This window comes from Entelurus aequoreus, linkage group LG11, assembly GCF_033978785.1.
Source record: "Entelurus aequoreus isolate RoL-2023_Sb linkage group LG11, RoL_Eaeq_v1.1, whole genome shotgun sequence".
Lineage (NCBI taxonomy): Eukaryota > Metazoa > Chordata > Actinopteri > Syngnathiformes > Syngnathidae > Entelurus > Entelurus aequoreus.
The window spans coordinates 58,988,932-59,011,816 of NC_084741.1; the positions used below are offsets into that span (position 1 = coordinate 58,988,932).

Sequence of the window (22,885 nt, forward strand, 5' to 3'; positions counted from 1 at the left end):
TTTGATGCTGCTTTGATCCCGCTTTGATACGCTTTAAATCACGCTTTGATACGTTTTATTACGCTTTATTGAACTTTATTACGCTTTGATGCGATTATTATTGTGTGAATTTGATGAATAAATTGCGTGCGCACACATAATATAATAAAAAAGAGAAATATGACAAAAAAATACGAAAAAAATGTGAAAAACTCAGTATACTGTTTTCCACACATTTTTTATATTCATTTATTTTTTCAATTTCTCTTTTTTTTTCCCGTTATATTATGTTTTATATTTTCATTTCTTTTATTTCTTTGTCATCTTAATAAATATCTATCTTTCATTTCTTATGCTAGTTGACAATAATAAAAGGCATTTCTTTTAAACGTAACATATTCTCTTTATTATTAAGGAAGATGTTATCAACATGTACAGCAAGCAACATACTTGACCAAACAAAAAAGCACAAATAGTATCACTGTTCACCAATCAGGTTACATAATGTGGGGTTCATATGACAAAGGGTACATTATGTTGTATGAGATGATACAAGAGAGTGGATCAACATTGTCCACAAAGTAGAAAGTGAAGAACCATTTTTGTTTACATTTTCATACAGAAAAATTATAGACAGTAATGTCAAACTGTAACATCAAACAGCAAACTCACAGAAGTACAGAAACAATGATCATCGTATAAAAAAAGGCAATGATGCAAAAGAGAATGGATTTGTAATCCTGTGTTGGTTTTACATAAAGTTTCAATGTCACTAGCCAATATCACAGTCACTTCCTATTTGTAGTTGTAGACTGGGGTCCGCGCTTTGAACCAAGATCTGTTAAGCTTTCCTACGCTTTGAGTCAAGCTTTGCTGAGCTTTGTCACGCTTTGATACGCTCTTGGCGCTTTATTCCTTTCTTGACAGAGCGCCAAATTTTTTTAAACCGTTTAAAAATTTTTGCCGATCTTGCCGCATGTCCCGCTTCACTACAAGCTTTCCCACGATCCATTACGACCCTCACGCTTTAATCAGGCTTTGTTACGCTTTAACGCCGCTTTGCATGCCACTTTAAAGCGCCGTTGGTGTGAACCTAGCATAATCGCCATGTGCATGCCTCTTTACGGCCTGCAAGAGCGGTCACTCTTTGCATTGTTTCAGCAGCTGCGGATGTTTTTACTACACGCACATAAACGGTAATAATGGTAACTGCTGTAAAATACCCAACAGTTAGTATTACTGTAATAATTTAAAATGATCGAAAAACTCTGATAACCACACGTTAATACAATTATTAACCGACAAGCTTGCTAGCTTAAATGCTAACATGAAAACTGACACTAAAGTTTTTCCCCATTAAAGAACGTCATACACCAATCTAAATACGTATAAACGCATTACTGTCAAAACAACTAAGATACAGTATTCACATGTGAGCAACATCAAGCGTGCCCACTGTGGCCACACCAGCAGCACACCTATCTCAAACCTGACAATATATCAAGTTAAATGCCTTACTAATATAATCAAATGCAATCTAATATTTTTTTTATTATTTTTACATTTTTTATGATAACTTTAATTCAAAACGGTAATACTGTAATGGCCGTCGGGAGTTTTACCACGGTTATCATTACCATTTATCATTAAATCTCTAAATATATACTCCTATACAAGCTGCACACTGACTACTCTAAGGTATATTCAAGCTTCATTTTAATAGTATGGAAATATGAGAGGTGTACTCATTTTTTACAATTTAAACTTAAGCACAGTAGATCAAATATATTTACCTTTGTAATGTCAGGAAAACTGACTTTACTGCATTCAAATACAGCATTTTGAAGACAATCAGCAGTATATAGAAAATTAAACGTTTTAACTAAAATAGGTCATAGTAGCTCTTCTTAGTCCCGTGGAAAGACCACTCCTCCAGCTAAATCCTTTTTAATATTTTGGTCATCTGACTTGCACTCAAATAAAAATCTACAAACAAAGGACAGCGTATGCCCTCAGGACCACAAATAATGTAACAAACAGGAAGTTACATGTTGCCCAATGATAGTCACTAACCTCATCTGGACATAAACCATATGCTTTTATCAAATTTCCATGGGGCGACGAAGAGTGAAGCAGAAGGACTATTGGAGAGAAACTCTGCCTTATCATATTGTATCAACAGCCTGCTATACTAAAGGTTTGCATGTGTAAAAACACATGCAAACTAGATCATGCTCACAAAGCCACATTTTTGCCTTTATGCATATGCCGAATATATGCAGATTATCAGATATCTGGCATTTGGTAAAATTATATTTTTTACGCTTTCACTACTCATAATGACATACATTTTTTTAATTCTAATTTTAAGGCAATAGTGCATACCCCCATTACCTCTTCCTCTTGAGTATAAGGTCTAAAGCTTCTTATTGAAATTAGAAACATCGTGGAGCGCACATTTGTGCTAAAAAAGTCAGTTCCGTTGTTAAAAATTGCACTGAAAGAGCGTTTCTATACAGCCCAGAAAAGGTGGCACAGGTTATACTGTAGTTGTGTGCGACATGTTTTACAACATAGCAACGGGTTGGAGCATGATACTATTAATGTAAATGACTGTTTCTGTGGTGACAGCAAACTCTTATTTAAATAAGGTCGTATGCACCACTTTTGCACTATTAGTAGATCACCTACTACACGCCCACTGTTAGTATGTGTCATTTTTAAAAATTGGACACCCTATCTAGCGCTTGTCTCAATTTTCAGTTAAACTAATCCAGGTTTATTCAACTGGCGGCCACATCCAGCTCGACAAAGCTTTTGATTCAGTCATAGATGGCCGCAGATTGGCTTGATGAAAACATTTAAAACAGGGTTGCTCTTGTATGCAGTACTCCTGCCATCAGACAGGGGGCAACAGCAAAGCATATGTGTCACAATGACGCAGCGGTGGCTGAGCAGAATAAGATGGCACTATCGACCCTGAAAAAAATCAAAATAAATTGCAAAAATCTGACTTTTAACAGTGACTGGACAACAAAGTATGAATGTATTGAAATTGATGACTTTGTGATATCTTTTGTACTTGTAGTCATGTTGTTTTTGGCTGTTTAACTAGCAATCAAAACCGGATAAATAAATGTAGGGCTAAATTTGACCAGGAGAGGGCGATAAATCTACACCTTAAGTTTAATTGTGTTAAACCACATGTGTGCAATGTTTGCTGTGTGTATTAACACTAAACGTTCTATTTTATTTATGTAACAAACACAATGGACATTATGTTAAGTACACAATGGACACATTAATTTTGTAATGTTTATATTTTTTTAGTCGTACAAACCTAAATCAAGGAAGACTTATAAAGAAATGAAACTGAGGAAGAAAAATAATTCAAAAGAAGAAACATCAATCATCAACAAAACTTAGCTTTTGTTTTTTTATGCTGTTAACTATCTGTCTTGCTGCGCATGCTGGAAACAAGTAGCGAGAAAATAATGTATTTATTGACAGTGCAGTGTGAAAGCTAATGTGGCTACTTTGTAGATAAGTAAACACTGTCTCAAAGGAATATTATCTGCGGAGGCACTTTCTAAAGAAACATCCAAATGTCGATGTCCGGCCCCTGAGACCTTGGGCTCTTGAAACTATTATGTAGTTGAATAGCCCTGGACTAATCCGTAATATCTAAGGAGGTGAGGTGAGGTGAAGTTTGTAAGGTGCTAGCAGCTTAATCCTGTTAGTTTCTGCACGCACAATAATAAAGGACACTGACATTAGACACAGTTAGTGTTACAAACGTGAAAACTATTAACTTTTCTTGTGCGGATTAATGAGGTTACTTCAGGTGAGGCAGTTGGGTCGCTTGTTTTTTGTTTGTTTGTATTAACTCTTTAGTCAAACAAGCACAGATTCAAATAAGCATGAGAGGGATTGTGAGGCTTTGAGACAGGCTTGTTTGCAAACACACACACGTTTTTAATCTTCTATCTATACAATAGGTAGTATTTATTACTATTGTTTTGTTTTTCTGTTACTGTATGTAAAAACCTGCACTGCAACAATGTAATTTCCCCATTGTGGGATAAATAAAAGTATATCCAATCCTACATTTAATTTAACTTCTCTTAGGACAACTTTTGACTTCTACTATTTCCCATTGTGACAGATGGTTGAAGTCAAATACACACAGGGGCCACACTACTTTAGGTACAGCTAAATTCCACATTTTAAGTACAGTAAATGCATTGTCACATACTGTGTGGAGTTTCTTCTAACAATTAAATGTCTTGAACTTTAGAAAAAAAAAAGTATTATTGTAGAACGGTACAACACTAAATTGGCCCTAGTGTGTGAATGTGAGTGTAAATGTTGTCTGTCTATCTGTGTTGGCCCTGTGATGAGGTGGCGACTTGTCCAGGGTGTACCCCGCCTTCCGCCTGATTGTAGCTGAGATAGGCTCCAGCACCCCCCGCGACCCCGAAGGGATTAAGCGGTAGAAAATGGATGGATGGATGGATGGTACTAGATCTTTAAAAGGTTTTTGTTGTATTTAGTTTTTTATGACATGAAACAAGGTACATATTTGCTGTAATGTTTGTCTTAGCTTATGTCTTAAAGGCTTTTTGGGTTCCTAAATGATATATCTTATGTGTGGAGTTCCTCTATTTATGTCTGGTGGGTGTGTGTCCCAGTTGTGTTGTCACAACTGTATTGTTGTTGTTATTATGGTTCCCCGGCGTGGCTGGTAAACTGCTGTACTGTGTGTGTTGAGGGGCATCAGCACCATAATGATTGTGTCAAACGGCTGAATGAACGCTTGACAAATATCTATTGTACTATGCAGTGAATTCTGCAGTTAGAGCGCAACTCCGCTAGAGGGCACCAAAGAGCTGCACTAAAGCTGAGGTGGGAAAACAATGAATGCAGCTATGCATGAGGGCTAAATTATGTATATATAAATGTTTATTTGAAATAGGGACAGATACAGAAACATAGACATCTGAAACAGTTATCCAATGTATGCATCATAGTGTTTGTAGCCAAAGCTAATTTACAACACTTGTCCCCAACATCAACAACAATAACACAGATCCAACATCATTAAAATAGGAAAATAAAAGGAATAAGGCAAAGATGAGTCGATAATAATGATAATAGTAATAATACATACAAAGTGCAAACTAGATAAAAGCCAATAATAATAATAACACAGACAAAGTGCAGACTAGATAAAAACCAATTACCGTATTTTTCGGACTATAAGTCGCAGTTTTTTTCATAGTTTGGCCGGGGGTGCGACTTATACTCAGGAGCGACTTATGTGTGAAATTATTAACACATTACCGTAAAATATCAAATAATATTTTTTAGCTCATTCACGTAAGAGACTAGACGTATAAGATTTCATGGGATTTAGCGATGAGGAGTGACAGATTGTTTGGTAAACGTATAGCATGTTCTATATGTTATAGTTATTTGAATGACTCTTACCAAAATATGTTTCGTTAACATACCAGGCACGTTCTCATTTGGTTATTTATGCGTCATATAACGTACACTTATTCAGCCTGTTGTTCACTATTCTTTATTTATTTTAAATTGCCCTTCAAATGTCTATTCTTGGTGTTGGGTTTTATCAAATACATTACCCCAAAAAATGAGACTTATACTCCATTGCGACTTATGTTTTTTTCCTTCTTTATTATGCATTTTCGGCCAGAGAGACATATACTCCGAAAAATACGGTAGTTAAAATTAGTAAAAACTAAACATGGGAACACGATTGTTGCTCAACTAGCCACAATTTTGTTTGTTTTTTGAAAGTGACAAGTGCAGGTATACTTTTCAAAGTGTCAGGTAGAGAGTTCCATAGTTGTTGTCCTTTTATTGAAAAAACAGTATAATCATTTTTCATTGCATATAGAGTGTAAGAAGGATGTTGTAGTATGCAGATGACTTCAGGGTTAATAAATAATGGTATTTCAGCACATTTGGACAATTATGTCTCAAAATGTGCATTTTTTTTTATTGAAATAAGGGGAGAGCTTTTTAAAAGCATTTTAAAAGAAGTGAACTGAGCAAGTTTTAAACTGTTTTACTATATCATTAATATTGTACATCAATGATATGTAGAAACAATTTTTTGTGTAAGCTTCAAGCTACACTGTTATGTTAAGTGTGTGTCTATTAACTTTTATTAAAGTAGTAAAAGCACAAGAAGTAAAAAAAAAAAAAAAAAAAATGCTCCTAGAATTAAGCTGCATAGAGTTTTGCATTGTGTCTAATGTGTTTTTTCCAGGACCATCGCCTACTGTCAGTGGGTGGACAACCTGGAGGAAACCCAGAAGCTGCTGGCCATGAGCGGCCCTTTAAGCAACACACTGAAGTGGCTGCTGAGCCAACTGAACGGCAGCATGGTACGCAGGGAGATGTATGGACACGGCATCGGGCGCTTCTCCAAAGAGGAAGTCTACGCCTTGATGGAGAGGGACATGAGAACACTGGCCACGCTCCTGGGTAGGAGGAACTGTTTCTCATTTCTACAAGGCTGGACAAAAACGTGACTGACGACTTAATTCTCACTAGTTTCACTTAAAGAGGAAATGGTAAATTAATGATGTAGTTGCATACTTTAGCACTTCCACAATAACCCTAAGGCAGGCTGACTGGAGCATGTAGACTTATGCTTTTATTGTGTTTTGGACATGGCCAGTTTAAAATGTGGTAGTTTTTTGTGATTTATTACCTTACCTGAACATGAACAGTAAGTGGACATATTTTAATATTCAATACATGCTAGATGCTTTTCATGCATTAAAAAAAAAAAATTTTTTTTTTCATTGTGATATTTCCTAAAAATATTGATATTGTTTTAGGCTGCATTATTGAAATGGTTCACTGCTTGTGTTAACTTTAATAAATGTATTGAAATGTACCTTTTACTTTGTATAGCGCTTTTCGTGTATGAAGTAATGACTAATACATATTCATAGTGGGGGCATTAACAGTATTTTTTTAACTGAGAAAAATGTTTTTTACAAAAGGCTTTAAATTATTATTTATTTAAATACTTAGGTGAAAGAGCACCCTTGAGGTCAAGTTTGGGTGTATGTCGGGTATTTTCTTGGTATGTGTTTTAGGCAAACACATTCATTTGTTCAAGTTCTATATTATACAGTACAGGCCAAAAGTTTGGACACACCTTCTCCTCATTCAATGCTTTTCTTTATATTCATGACTATTGTAGATTGTCACTGAAGGCATCAAACTATGAATGAACACATGTGGAGTTATGTACTTAACAAAAAAAGGTGAAATAATTGAAAACATGTTTTATGTTCTAGTTTCTTCAAAATAGCCACCCTTTGCTCTGATTACTGCTTTGCACACTCTTGGCATTCTCTCGATGAGCTACAAGCAAACCTGTGAAGTGAAAACCATTTCAGGTGACTACCTCTTGAAGCTCATCGAGAGAATGCCAAGAGTGTGCGAAAAAGTAGTCAGAGCAAAGAGTGGCTATTTTGAAGAAACTAGAATATAAAACATGTTTTCAGTTATTTCACCGTTTTTTTTTAATGTACATAACTCCACATGTGTTCATTCATAGTTTTAATGCCTTCAGTGACAATCTACAATGTAAATAGTCATGAAAATAAAGAAAACGCATTGAATGAGAAGGTGTGTCCAAACTTTTGGCCTGTACTGTAATATATTACTCGGCTGACATTCATCTTTAAACACAAATCATTTTAAAAATGTGAACGTTGTCTTTTACATCTTTGTGTAGGAGACAAGAAATACTTCATGGGTTCCAAGATATCAACATTAGATGCGACCGTGTTTGGACATCTCGCCCAAGCCATGTGGACGCTGCCTGGTACTCGACCAGAGCAACTCATCAAAGGTTTGTGCAATATGATCAAAATGTATACGTTGCGGTTTTCTTTGTGATCTTTTAATTTTCAGAATTGTCCATGACGCATATGCAATTTTTGAAAAAGACTAAAAAAATATAATAAAAGTATACAAATATGACATATATTTGTGTTATTAGTTATTATCAACTTTAGCTTGTTACAAATATGCGATTTTGTTGTATTTTTTAGTTCATTATATTTCTACCATCCATGTATATAAAAACGAGTAGCGGTGCGAAAAGGACTAACTATTTAGGCTATTGAAAAAAAAAATGCAATATTATCCACAATTCGAGGCAGGCTTGTGAAACATATGCAATTCTATGTATTTCATAGTTAATCTGTTTGTTTTTACTTTTGATTATGACCTTTATTTTACAGTGTCACAATCAGGCTTTCTATGACTGGTTGAAAGAGTGCGTAGAATATGCAAACCTTTCTACATAGATGTTTTCTAAAGACTCAGATTTGTCATTGTCTTTCAAACATTTACATCAGAGATGTACTGAAGAACGGAATTACGTTAAATGTTCAAGCCATGATAAAAGGAAATACGATAAAGACACTGTTTAAAAAAAGTATTAAAATGTTGTTTAAAAGTTCTTTACTTTACTTTGCGGACTATAAGGCGCACTTAAAATCCTTTCATTTTCTCAAAAATCGACAGTGCGCCTTATAACCTGGTGCGCCAAATGTACGGAATAATTCTGGTTGTGCTTACCGACCTCGAAGCAATTTTATCTGGTACATGGTGTAATAAGTGTGACCAGTAGATGGTAGTCACACACAAAAGATACGTGTAGACTGCAATATGATGCCAGTAAACAACACCAAAACTTTAAATGTTCCATTGAAAATAAAGAGCATTACACACGGCACTCAAAGATCTGTCAAAATGTTTTAGTTACGACTTTGAAGCCGCACCGCTTGATGGATTGTCGGCCCATTACGGCTACCGTAGTCAGAGATAAACGTATTACTATGGTGTGTGTATAAGGACTGCAAAATGGCACCCATTAGCAGACATATTACCTGGTATTTTGTTTCACAATATTATGCCACACCAACTTTTCTTACCTTCTGGTACATTTGAGCTGTATTTGAAATCTGCACGTCCGCCACTGTCGTCCATGACGATGCCGTAGCCGATAAGCTTCTTCTTTTTCAATATCTTCTTGTTACGGGGCATTCATCCTCTGCTGTTGCCATTTCTAATATAAAGTAGTGTAAAGTTCTAACTTATATCTCGCTATGGAAGCGCTAAAAACTACCAGTGAAGTGAGTTTACATAATTCACCCACGGAACTTTAGTTGTTAGAGAGTTCCGGTCGAACGGTTTTTCATGGGACACATTTCCAGCGTTGTTGTACTAGTGAGCCACGGATGAGAAGATGCTGCTCCGTTGTTGATTTAAGTAAAGTCTGAATGTCATTAAAACAGTTAGCTCCATCTTTTGACACTTCTTCCACTCCCGTCCTTGCACGCTACACCGCTACAACAAAGATAAGACGCTGCCGAAGGTGAGCCACGTAAATAAGACGGCCCACAAAACGGCGCATACTGAGGCTAGCTAGGCTAATTGAACTTTGCTTAATACTGTCTTTCATCAGTATTCAATACTATAAATAATCATATTATAACCAGTTGTAAAACAAGTAGGGCAAGATGAACTCCGCTCATTGCACACATGTAAGTCCAATGTTGCATTGTGGTGCATGGAGTTCATAAACACCATTGTTTGCGGTGAAAGATACGTGCGCACATTGCACCCCAGCTCAGTGACATTACTTGTTTGTGCACACAGCAACCTTTACAACCATCAAACCGGTAGTTATTTGTAGCTGTTCAAATGTATCTTGTGTCGGATGGAATGTACAGAAAACAATGGCCTGCTCACTAACTAACAGAAGTACAGACAATAATGTAATATTGATGCAAATTATTAGACTTAGACTTAGACTGAGACAAACTTTAATGATCTGTAGTGGATTGTCCGAAGCTTAAACAGGCAACAAAAGTAGTTTAGTACAACAAATTTATTTACCCATTATCAGAAGTGCAGGTTGAATTGAGTTGGCCGTGCAGACAGACCACATGTCACTCCGGAGCAAAAAAGACACACACAAGCCAAAATCACTGTCGAGTTCCGGTCTTATGCCATTTTTTATATGTCTTTTGTGCGTCATTGTTTGTTATCTAAATGCGTCAATGTCTTGTTGTTTTTCCTATCTGTTCCATAACAACTCGAATCCTTTAGACAGTCAACACATTCTGTAGACAGGTTGGCACGACTTAATATTCACTTTTGTCCCACCACTGGTCCATTCAATGGCACAAAATACAAGATAATTGAAAATGAGCGGACATTCTTAAAAGACAAGAAATATAGGTCAAAAGGTCAGAAATTCTACGACAGATCCACAAGGGAAATTGTTCCACACAGTAGCTCAGTTACAATGATGGAAAGTGTAAGGATGGAAAGGACAATGCAGGTATAAATAGACTAAATATAGGGATATAACATATATACGTAATATTTACATAATATATGTACAGTATATTATATATGTCTATATCATATATACAATATATAACAATTACCATGTACAATATTACAGTATATGTGACAGCTGCAGCATAAAATAGAGAGTAAATCCAGCAGAAAATAGAAAATAGACATTAAAAACAAAGAGAAGTAACTAACATAGAAAGTGTCAGGTAATAGACAGATATCATCTATTGCTGTATGGCGAGTGATTATACAGCTGGATGGAGTGTGGAATGAAGGACTTCTTGAATCGAACACTGTGGGAACGAAGCTGAAGGAGCCTGTTGGAGTATGATCTAACGATAGTCGCCTTAAGACTTTTCGTTCTCTATAACACCGCTCCAACATGTGACCTTCCTGTTCTCACAGGAGAGCTGATCAACTTGGCCATGTTCTGCGAGCGCATGCGAAGGAAGTTCTGGCCCGAGTGGTTTGTGGACGTGGAGGATCTTTATTACGACGGTGACAGCGAGAGTAGCAGCGGCGGCACCGTATCTCCGACTGGCCTGCTGGACTTTGGACTTTTCTCCAGGACTGACACGCTTGACGACAGCGACGCCAGCATCCATTCGGCCGTAAACACGCGCACACACACCCCTAAGTCTGACCAGTCGCTGTTCGATTCCGATGTGGGCACGGGGTCGGACAATGATATTCACCTAAAGGAAGAAACAATGCCCGACCTGGAGGTTTGACCTGAACGAGAACATCCAACTTCCTCTCCAAGACGACATACCAGTGGGCAAGTGTGGGTACGTTATGCACAGCATCACAGCTGAATCTCTAACTTTACTTGTTATGGTCCAGCTTGTTCTCTCCCAAAACGTCACAACTGTCCAAGGTGGCAGTTTCTCTTTGCCTTATTTGTCTGGTCCTGTGATACAGAAGATGGTGTGTGAGACAATAGTGGGGAAAAAAAACATCTCATGGAGGTACACGGACTCCCTGCTGGGGAACGAAACTAATCACCATTTTGCCATTTGTCTTAAAGCTGAAAGTCACTGAAACATGTGGCTAAAACCTTCACACATCACAATCATCATGTTCTTATCAAAGGTATGTGCATGTCCCTGTCAGCTGATTGGTTACATTGTTTCTTGATATTATTTTATCTGGTGAATGGGGGGTTTTGGTCATTATGACAAGGTTGTAACTAACGCAAACAACCAGTAGATGGTGTAAGCATCCTGCCTGCAAGAGGATCTTTGGATGAGATGTAATATTTGCATATTTTAATACATGCATACTGCTGAGTTCAGCTACAGTTCCGCCTTAGTGCTCGAATCAAACAATCGAAGCAAGTTTTTGTTCACCGGTGCCACTTATTTATTTTTATGAAAGATTAATTGTATGCATTTTTTATTTAGTATACTTAATATAATCCCTCATGGGGAAAATTATGTTTTTATTAAATATCTTATGTGTCAAATACATATATATTTTTATTAGTCTTGTATGTATTATTGCCCTCCGAAGAAACATTATTTTTGCACTAGTGGAAATGTATTTTCCCTTTATTTACAGGAGAGCTGGGGAAGAAGAATGTATTTGGTTCTGAAAAGGGAAAGAAATGTAGTAATTGTGCTGAGGGACTGTGCTACTATTAGGCCATCTTCACATGGCAACTTTCCCACTCAAAAACTATCGTTTCAGGGCACCCAGAAAGCCGTTGCCATGTGGATGAAAGGGCGAAACGATTTGTGTGGATATGAGTGTTGCCTGATCGACCAAAAGTCTTCATTGAACACAGTCTTGAAAGCAAGTATGTTACAAAAAAGGGGGGGTGTATCTAAAATATGTATGAAAAAGGTTAAAAGGGCCATTTTACCTAGATTTTCATTTGAATGTTTTGTTTTGTAAATATGTTTAAACCCTGTAATTACTGACATGCATGTCAATAGGATCATTTAAAGGGGTGTGGCTTATCATATCATCATGCATCACTATAATATCACGATATATCAATATTATACATTTGACTGGCGAGAAGAAATCATGTGATTCTGTATTGCCTCATAGTGAGGGATGCAAGGTCCAAGTATAGAAATAATCATGGGAAGCAAAGCAAATATTTTTGCTAGCCTGGCTTGCTCCCCTACATCGCCAATACGTTGGTGTTCGATTAATTCAGCGGTTCTTTCATAACAGAACAGAAATCTTTGAAATACAACTGAGAACCTGATGAGAATTTTTTTTAAATTAAGACAAGTACCCGCTGCCTCCCTTCACGCTATCGCTCAACTATTTGAAAAGTAGTTTGTCCTATCGGTGTGATTGGTGGTTTATACAGTATGTCCTACCTGGGATTGACTGGCGACCAGTCCGGGGTGTACCTCACCCTTCGCCCCAAGTCAGCCTGGATAGGCTCCAGGTCACCTGTGGGTATAGAAAATAGCATTTTAGCATAACCCCTTTTGTTGTTTTACCCACTTCATATCAATAATGGTTTAACTCCCATCACTTTCAGCTGCAGTGATAGTACAGCATACTGAAGGATTTAAGGCAGCTTACTGATAATCTCTCGATACCCTGAAAAACAAAAAGTTTTTTCTTTTAATACCTGTTTTGTCCAAAAATGTTTTCATTTTTAAATGCAACAGTGTCTGGTGAATAAATACTATTTTTTACTGCCATACGATGTACATCAAACAAATTCGGAATAGATACTGCAAGAAGTAGTTTTGCTTCTTGGGTACACTCATGGATTTCTACATCTTGATGCGTCAACATCAAGTTTTTAAAAAAGTGGATATTGGATATATATTCAGTATCTTCAAAATGACCGCTTGTTACCAATACCCCCTTAAAATATTAATAAACACCTAACGCCTACCTTTTATAACATGCTGGTTGGGAAAACAAATCTATTTATTTGGACAAAACCCCCCAAAACATCACTGAGAAGCCTTTTATGGTTGAGTGTTTGGAAACGGAGGACAACGATGCATTGCTGGGTCTCAGGAGGCTACAAAGGCGGTGGTCTGTTTTGATGTAAACAACACACACAGTGTGTACCTCAGGAGTCAGTAGGAGTTCATAATAAAACTACGTTTTATGCAGTTTTAGAATTGATTTAATGTCAACTTCAGTGCAGTCGGGCAGAGGCCTGTCTCCAAACCTGGACGCAAAAAACCAAGGCTCTGTGCTTGACTGCAAACTGAAGTAACTGTCAGGATATTTTGTTCATGAGCAAATATAAGACTTGAACAATGAATGAATGAAGGCTTAAGTAAACAAATCCCATCATGTTGTCTTGTAGTTTGTCCCCATGCAACTTGAATGCTTTTTATTTTTTTTATTTTTAACCAAACCATATTAAAAGTCTCAAACAATGTCATATAGGATCTCTGCTGGGATCATGTAAATATTGTATGTGTGACAAGGTGTAGCATATTATATGTAGAGCAGACTGGGTGATCTGTGAACATGTAGTCATAAACTGGGTCGAATGGCTCCTTTCAATAAAGAAAAGCGGTGACAATTTTAAACTGACTACCTTATTGTGTCTGAGTTGACATTTTTTAGCTGATTGTCACAAAATATGTGTGTGATTGGTCTATGAAACAAGAATTTCTTTGTCGCTCCGTTTTGGTCTTTTATATTGCTTATTTACTCCTGAAGGGCCCCCTCCCCACACCTCACATACACACACAGTATGTTTACATGTACTAAAAAACTAATTGACTTAAAGGCCTACTGAAATTTTTAAAAAAAATTTAAACGGGGATAGCAGATCCATTCTGTGTGTCATACTTATCATTTCGCGATATTGCCATATTTTTGCTGAAAGGATTTAGTAGAGAACATTGACGATAAAGTTCGCAACTTTTGGTCGCTGATAAAAAAAGCCTTGCCTGTACCGGAAGTAGCGTGACGTCACAGGCTGAAGGGCTCCTCACATTTCCCCATTGTTTACACCAGCAGCGAGAGCGATTCGGACCGAGAAAGCGACGATTACCCCATTAATTTGAGCCAGGATGAAAGATTCGTGGATGAGGAACGTGAGAGTGAAGGACTAGAGGGCAGTGCAGGACGCATCTTTTTTCGCTCTGACCGTAACTTAGGTACAAGCTGGCTCATTGGATTCCACACTCTCTCCTTTTTCTATTGTGGATCACAGATTTGTATTTTAAACCACCTCGGATACTATATACTCTTGAAAATGAGAGTCGAGAACGCAAAATGGACATTCACAGTGACTTTTATCTCCACGACAATACATCGGCGAAGCTCTTTAGCTACGGAGCTAACGTGATAGCATCGTGCTTAAATGCAGATAGAAACAGAAGAAATAAACCCCTGACTGGAAGGATAGACAGAAAATCAACATTACTATTAAACCATGGACATGTAAATACACGGTTAATGCTTTCCAGATTGGCAAAGCTTAACAATGCTGTTGCTAATGACGCCATTGAAGCTAACTTAGCAACGGGACCTCACTGAGCTACGATAAAAACATTAGCGCTCCACCTACGCCAGCCAGCCCTCATCTGCTCATCAACACCCGTGCTCACCTGCGTTCCAGCGATCGACGGAAGGACGAAGGACTTCACCCGATCGTCCGTGAGGTCGGCGGCTAGCGTCGGATAGCGCCTCTGCTATCCAAGTCAAAGTCCTCCTGGTTGTGTTGCTACAGCCAGCCGCTAATACACCGATCCCACCTACAACTTTCTTCTTTGCAGTCTTCATTGTTCATTAAACAAATTGCAAAAGATTCACCAACACAGATGTCCAGAATACTGTGGAATTTTGAGATGAAAACAGAGCTTTTTTGTATTGGATTCAATGGGGTACCAATACTTCCGTTTAACTATTGACGTCACGCGCATACGTCATCATACATAGACGTTTTCAACCGGAAGTTTAGCGGGAAATTTAAAATTGCACTTTATAAGTTAACCCGGCCGTATTGGCATGTGTTGCAATGTTAAGATTTCATCATTGATATATAAACTATCAGACTGCGTGGTCGGTAGTAGTGGGTTTCAGTAGGCCTTTAATTAAAGGTGCTGTTTGCAACTTCCTCACAGTTACATTTTTCAAAGCAAAAAATAACAAGAATACCGCAGCTAGCTCATGTTACCATTTGTGGTTTAACAGAACACATTTGTTTGGCAATTGTCTATATTTTTCACAATTACAAAGTTTATGTAATAAAATTGTATTACCGGCCCGAATAAAATGAGTGGTGTTTACGGCTGTCACTCACACAGTCTCGTCAAAATGTACGCTCAGTCCAAGAGAAGAAACAATTTGCAGTCATGTTTTGATAAAATATACATTCTATGACCGCTATCGCTAGCTATTTTTTAGGTAAAAGACTTTAAGGTTTTTGACTTTTTACAGATTGGCTTAACATCCATTCATCCATCCATCCATCCATCTTCTTCCACTTATCTGAGGTCAGGTTGCGGGAGCAGCAGCCTAAGCAGGGAAGCCCATACTTCCATTTCCCATGCCACTTCGTCCAGCTCCAGGCCTGGCCAGCCGAGAGACATAGTCTTCCCAACGTGTCCTGGGTCTTCCCCGTTGCCTCCTACTGGTCGAACGTGCTTTAAACACCTCCCTATCTCTAAGGGAGAGCCCCGCCAACCGGCAGAGGAAACTCATTGGCTGTTTGAACCCGTGATCTTGTCCTTCCGGTCATAACCCAAAGCCCATGACCATAGGTGAGGATGGGAAGGTAGATAGACCGGTAAATTGAGAGCTTTGCTTTCCGGCTCAGCTCCTTCTTCACCACAACGGCTCGATACAGCGTCCGCATTACTGAAGAAGCCGCACTGATTCGCCTGTCGATCTCACGATCCACTCTTCCCCCTCTTGTGAACAAGACTCCAAGGTACTTGAACTCCTCCACATGGGGCAAGATCTCCTCCCCAACCTGGAGATGGCACTCCACCCTTTTCCGGGCAAGAACCATGGACTCGGACTTGGAGGTGCTGATTCTCATCCCAGTCGCTTCACACTCTGCTGCGAACCGATCCAGTGAGAGCTGAAGATCCTGGCCAGATGAAGCCATCAGGACCACATCATCTGCAAAAAGCAGAGACCTTATCCTGCAGCCACCAAACCGGATCCCCTCAACGTCCTGACTGCGCCTAGAAATGTTGTCCATAAAAGTTGTAAACCCAATCGGTGACAAAGGGCAGCCTTGGCGGAGTCCAACCCTCACTGGAAACGGGTCCGACTTACTGCCGGCAATGCGGACCAAGCTCTAACACTGGACCGCCACAATCAGACAGTCCAATACCCCATACTCTCTGAGCACTCCCCACAGGACTTCCGAGGGGACACGGTCGAATCCCGTAATTTTGCACTTGTTTTGTTTATTTTGTTCTGGTTATGGACGTCTGGAATCCATCCCTTGAAGGGTTGGGGGGTACTGTTATGATTTCTATGTTAGTCTGTGTATTACTCTCCTTAGTTTAGTGACCAGTTATGTTTGTCAATGCTTCTTTGCTCCATTGGTTTTTTGTTGTTGTTACTAACTGACTGATTAGCCGCACCTGCTTTCTGTTGGTTGATTAGCGTCCTCACCTGTTTCTGTCCCTAATCACTCCCCTTTATATTCTGCTCTGGTCCCTGTCTTAGTTGCTGGTCTATTGTTCGCTGTTTGTTATACACGACGGTTTGTTTGTTGGTTTTGTTTGTTTCTTGCTACCTATGTTTTCACGTTGTTTATCTTTCTGCTATGCTAAGCTAGCACCAGTTTGTGGCACATTGCCTTTTGTCTTGAGGTAAAGAAATCTTCTTACCTGCACGCTGCCTGAGGTCCTCCACGTCTTTGGCATCGCAAAAACCTCAACATGCCATCACACGACAGTATTGTTGATAATAGAGGTAATTATTGTTATTATTCATTATTAATAGTGCTAATTCTATTGGTATTTTTATTGCTCCATTTGTAGTGTAATAATGTTCATTGTCATTTCTGTGTTATTATTTACTTCACTAACTGCTTCTTTGCTATCACTTTTCGTATCATATTTGTACATATCCTATTCACTGATGCTGTTCTGTTGTTTTTGTGGTTGTTGTTGTTGTTGTCTCTCTGTCTTATCACCCTCTTTTTTTTCTCTTTCTATCCCCTCCTGCTCCGGTCCGGCTGCGCCAAATGATATAAATCCATTTGATAAAGTCAAATACAAATAAGGCAACAAGAGAAGTATCCCACACTTCTCTTTTGTAAAGTAAGTCTGTACAGCCGATATGGGCATCTACATCAACTATATGATTTGCCTGAGTAGCTGGACAGGACAAAAAAAATATATAAAAAATAAGATCCTTGCACAGGGAGCCCCGGGCCATTCTCCTCTGGACACTAGCAATGTACGACTTTGTGGCAATGTCCTTAAGACTCTGAAAGCTTTCCTCTACCTGGGAAGTTACCGCTCCAGCTATTGCACTGTGCAGAAAGATATTGACAGCAAATGAGTCTTCCTGAACAATAACCTTAGTTTCCATACCAAAATCATGGTGTTCCGAACCATCCTTTTTTTTACCCTTCTGTACGGCTCTAAAGTGTTCGTAGGTTCTGTATAGGCAGGATGTGAAAAAACCCCGGATCTTTTCCAACAGCAGAAACTTTGTGCGATCTTGAATATCAAATGGCAAGACCTTGTCATCAATGAGCGTGTCCTTCTCCGAGCCAACTTTCCTAGCTAGCATCGAGGCAAAGATGGCATGACACCGCCTCCGCTGGACCGAACACGTCAGAAGAATGCCTTCCTTATTCTTGCAACTTGTATCCGAGGGGCCCCAAAAGTACAACTTTGCAACCAACTGAAGGCCACTTTCCTGCGTTGCAACAGTCTTGAGTTGGGGGACACTATGATTCAAGGAACAGACCGCATGGTAAATGAACAACGTCGTGTGGCAGAGGCCAGTGTGCTGCGTTTCTGGGTGTTGTTGATAAATGGCTTTGGCTTTGCATAGTAGGGTTTTAACTTGCACTTACTTGCAAAGACAAGATACTTAATGTTCGAACTGGTAAACATTATTTTTTGCGAATATGAGCTCACTTGGAATTTGATGCCGGCAACATGTTTCAAAAAAGCTGACGCAAGTGGCAAGACTGAGAAAGTTGAGGAATGCTCATCAAACACTTATTGAGAACAGGTGGGTGCCATGATTGGATATAAGAGCAGCTTCCATGAAATGCTCAGTCATTCACAAACAAGGATGGGGCGAGGGTCACCACTTTCTGAACAAATGCGTGAGCAAATTGTCGAACACTTTAAGAACAGCATTTTTCGACGAGCTATTGCAAAGAACTTAGGGATTTCACCATCTACGGTCTGTAATATCATCAAAAGGTTCAGAGAATCTGGAGAAATCACTGCACTTAAGCGGCAAGGCCGAAGAATTCGATTTCTCAGGCGGTACTGCATCAAAATCTGACATCAGTTTGTAAAGGTTATCACCACATGGGCTCCGGAACACTTCAGAAAACCACTGTCAGTAACTACAGTTTGTCACTGCATCTGTAAGTGCAAGTTAGAACTCTACTATGCAAAGCCAGAGCCATTTATCAACAACACCCAGAAACCCCGCCGGCTCCGCTGGCCCTGAGCTCATCTAAGATGGACTGATGAAAAGTGGTCTGACGAGTCCATATTTCAAATTGTTTTTGGAAACTGTGGACATTGTGTCCTCCGTAACAAAGAGGAAAACCTGCATCTGTAATGGTATTGGGGTGTGTTAGTGCCCAAGGCATGGGTGACTAACACATTTGCAAATCATTATATTCTGTTTTTATTTACAAATTACACAATGTGCTAACTTCACTGGTTTTGGGTTTTGCACATTAACAAATGCAGAACAAAATGGATTTAAATTGAAGGGGGAAAAAAGTGAGATTAAACGGAAGAAAGTTAATTTTTAGCATTTAGCGTCATTGCTGCATGTGTGTGATCTGTTTGCCTGGAGCTGTGGCAGGAAAGAGGCGCTTAGAGGAAAAAGTTGGACGGAAACAAGAGTAAAGGGTGAGGAAAAGCAGGTGGTGGCAATGACAAGAAAGCAGGTGAAGAGGCAAGACTTGTGGCATGAAGGCACAGAGGAGAGGGACAAGAACATAAGGACTTGTGAGAGCACATAGAAGAGGGCTCAGGTTGAGGAGAGGAGGCGCAAAGGATGGAAGTCAATAAGGAGACATACAAGAGGAGGAGGCTGCTGGGCAGGCAGCCCGCAAGGAGAAAGCGAGGGCCACGGATCAGGAACCAAGCTCCCTGGGGACGGAGCAGGTGTGAGCTGCGAGCGAGGCCTTTGGGCCTGAAGGGGCTGCCAGAGCTTAAAACAATCTGCACAGTTCCTTTTTTTTTTTTTTTTTTTGGCTTTGTGAGGAGCCCACCCTCCACGCTATCTCTCCCGCTCTGTCTCCATGCTTAACAGATCAGCGAGCCACAAAGCGAGGTAAACACAAAGCTAAATTAAACCGGGGAACTCCCCATGGCACAGCAAAACAAATTAGAGCAAACAAATTACACAGAGTCAACACACAAACTGTGGAGCATCTGTGGCTCCAAAGCTGGTGGCTGACTACAGCCGCAGCACACGCTGTACAGCGTACACAAGTTAGGTGTGTTTACAGCACTGCTGCACACAACAAATCACCGGTGGATCATTTAATAATCAATTAGAAGATAGTTCCTCATCAATCTTAATCCTTCATCTGACCGGGACAGAACCTTGACCTCAAACCCATCAGCATAAAACAGATGCTGACCTCTACTCTCACAAATTGTTCTTATGCATAAAGGGAAAATGTATTCTATATCCTAACCATACATTGAATTGTAGCATGTATGAATTTTGTGTTTTGAAACACCTCAAACATATTTTGTGTTGCAAAATTGTTATGAACAGAGACATACTGCAGGCTTACACACACACACGCATTCACAAAAAAATATACGCCACACACACATACCCCACCCCCCAATCCAACGCCCTCGACGCAAATCCCATAGGGGTGATGGAAGGATGGGCAGCGCTTTAGAGCTGCGGCCCGCCACCATGGCCCCCACTCCCTCCCCTCTGTTGCTAGATATCTCGAGATGTACGTTGTAATATGTATATGTGCTTTGCTATGGAGGTTTTTTCCCACTCCAGACTGGGCCCCCTTAGGAGCCCAGTCTAAATTGTATTTTTTTTACTCCTCCTTCCCCAGCGTTTACCTTTTTCCCATCTTTTACCTTGTGGCGACCCATCAGCGTTCCTGTTCTGTAACCCTGTACACTGTTTGTTTGTCTAATCTTGAACGGGTTTGTGCTGAAAACAAAGTTTTTTGTTGTACTTGTGCAACGACAATAAAGACCTATCCTATCCTTCCTATCCTATTAACATTTCGCTGCACTGTCATCCCTCGCTACATCGCGCTTTGAAGTTTGTGGCTTCACCACATCATACATTTTTTAAGGCAAATTTTTTGGCCTGAATTAGCAATTGCAAACGATTCACGACTTTGTATAGCTGCTATTCCGACACGTGACTTAAGATGGCTCCTGTGCAGCAAGCAGGCGCGAACTATCTGCATACGCAGGAGGCCTCGACCTTGATAGCACCTACTACCGCTTCGGTCTAACTGCGAACATTGCGAAGACTTTAAAATCCTTGCGCCCACGGCGCACTGACAAAGCTTAACCTAGTGTTACTATAACAATCTACAAGGTTAATACAGTTTGCTTCCCTTTCTCCCCTCCATTTATCTGCTTTCTTTTGTAATTCAAGTTATTACATATACTGTATGTGTTGTTGCATTTGAAACAATTGTATTGTTGATAATAGAGGTAATTATTAATATTCATTATCAATAGTGCTCATGCTGTTGGTATTTGTATTGCTCCATTTGTAGTGTAGTCATTTCTGTGTTATTAATATTTACTTCACTAACTGCTTCTTGGCTATCACTTTTCGTATTATATTTGTACATGTCGTATTCACTGATGCTGTTCTGTTGTCGTTATTGTGTTTGTTGTTGTCTCTCTGTTTTATCTGTCTTATCAGCATAAAACAGATGCTGACCTCTAATCTCACAAATGTTCTTATGCATAAAGGACCAATATTATTCTACTTCCTGAGGTATTAAACATACATGGAATTGTAGCATGTATGAATGTTGTGTTTTGAAACACTTCAAACATATTTTGTCACAAAATAGCAGCATATTACGAAATTATTAACATTTCGCTGCACTGTCATGCCTCGCTACATCGCGCTTCGAAGTTTGTGGCTTCACTACATCATACATTTTTTAAGGCACATTTTTTTTGCCGGAATTAGAAATGGCAAGCTACTCACGACTTTGTGTAGCTGCTATTCCGACAGCTTTTGTACAGCAAGCAGGTGCTAACTGAGCATGCAAGAGGCCTCGATCTTCCTGCAAAAAGCGGATAGGAGCACAAATCGAACTATAGATTAGAATAGATCCTTATACTTTATCAAAAAAAGATTTGTCGAGTTATATCGAGTGATATCAACTATTGTGCTCCAGACGCTATTCTACACGACAAAACAGATGAAAACTTGGAAAAGCCTGGAGGTCTACAACTTCTGTGTGTGGCTGTGTCAAGGAAATTATAGTATCGAGACTCTCCTTGATAAAATATGCATCGTTTTTGCTCGGGTAAGGTTGCATTTAATGATTTAACTTTGCGTCTACTACCATGTTTGTTGCTGTTGCACGCGCCCCGTTTATGAGTAGCGTGCTTTTCCCGTCTTTATCAAAATAGAACTATAGATGTCAACATCGTGTATGTGCTGAAAGCTTCATTTACGATTGCTGTCTTTGGTCAAAGCTTAAAAGGGAACTGCACTATCGTTCACAATCATTATGAAAGACATGAAGACAGATGGAAGATTTTTTTTAATGCATTCTAAATATAAAATAAGCGTGAATAAAAGTCTGCTTACAGTGGAGCCAATGGGAGCTCCTCTATTCTGCCCATAAAATCCAATAAATAACCATTCAAAAACCAACAATACTCCATTTACATTTTGTGACTTGAATATTAACCAAGTATTAGTGATATTGTTATTATAAACGCTAACGCAGACCAACTATTTATAACGGCGACATGATCACTACCATGTGTCCCTATGTTTAACGTCATCGAGTGGTCTGCTGTTTCCTCGCTTCCTTGCTCTCTGTAAATTTATTCTACATCATAAATCATGCATCTCACCTGGACAGAAGAAGTCTGAGTAGGTATTCCGACAAGTTGGTACACTTTGACAGCCATTTAGAACCCGAAAATGGCCAGAACAACACTAAAAGGGGTTAAATCACGCTGCTGCCTGCTGCTCCCCTCACCTCCCAGGGGGTGAACAAGGGTATGGGTCAAATGCAGAGGACACATTTCACCACACCTAGTGTGTGTGTGTGACAATCATTGATACTTTAACTTAAACTTTAAAAGACACTTGGTTCCCCCGCCCCCCA

At 39.3% G+C, this 22,885-nt stretch overlaps 1 protein-coding gene across 7 annotated transcripts in view; it reads left to right on the forward strand.

Moving 5' to 3' along the window:
* The window catches only part of faxcb (failed axon connections homolog, metaxin like GST domain containing b), a 54,147-nt gene that overhangs the window by 27,236 nt on the left and 4,026 nt on the right, over positions 1-22,885 (forward strand). For 2 of the 7 annotated variants that reach the window (XM_062063626.1, XM_062063624.1), the window contains 3 exons: positions 6,278-6,495; positions 7,766-7,882; positions 10,813-13,930. In XM_062063626.1, the coding sequence (XP_061919610.1) occupies positions 6,278-6,495; positions 7,766-7,882; positions 10,813-11,138 (661 nt within the window). In that variant the 3' untranslated portion in view covers positions 11,139-13,930. Of the gene's footprint in view, positions 1-6,277; positions 6,496-7,765; positions 7,883-10,812; positions 13,931-22,885 lie in introns of those variants that run through there. The other 5 variants (XR_009827802.1, XR_009827801.1, XR_009827800.1 and 2 more) reach the window with 5 other exon arrangements.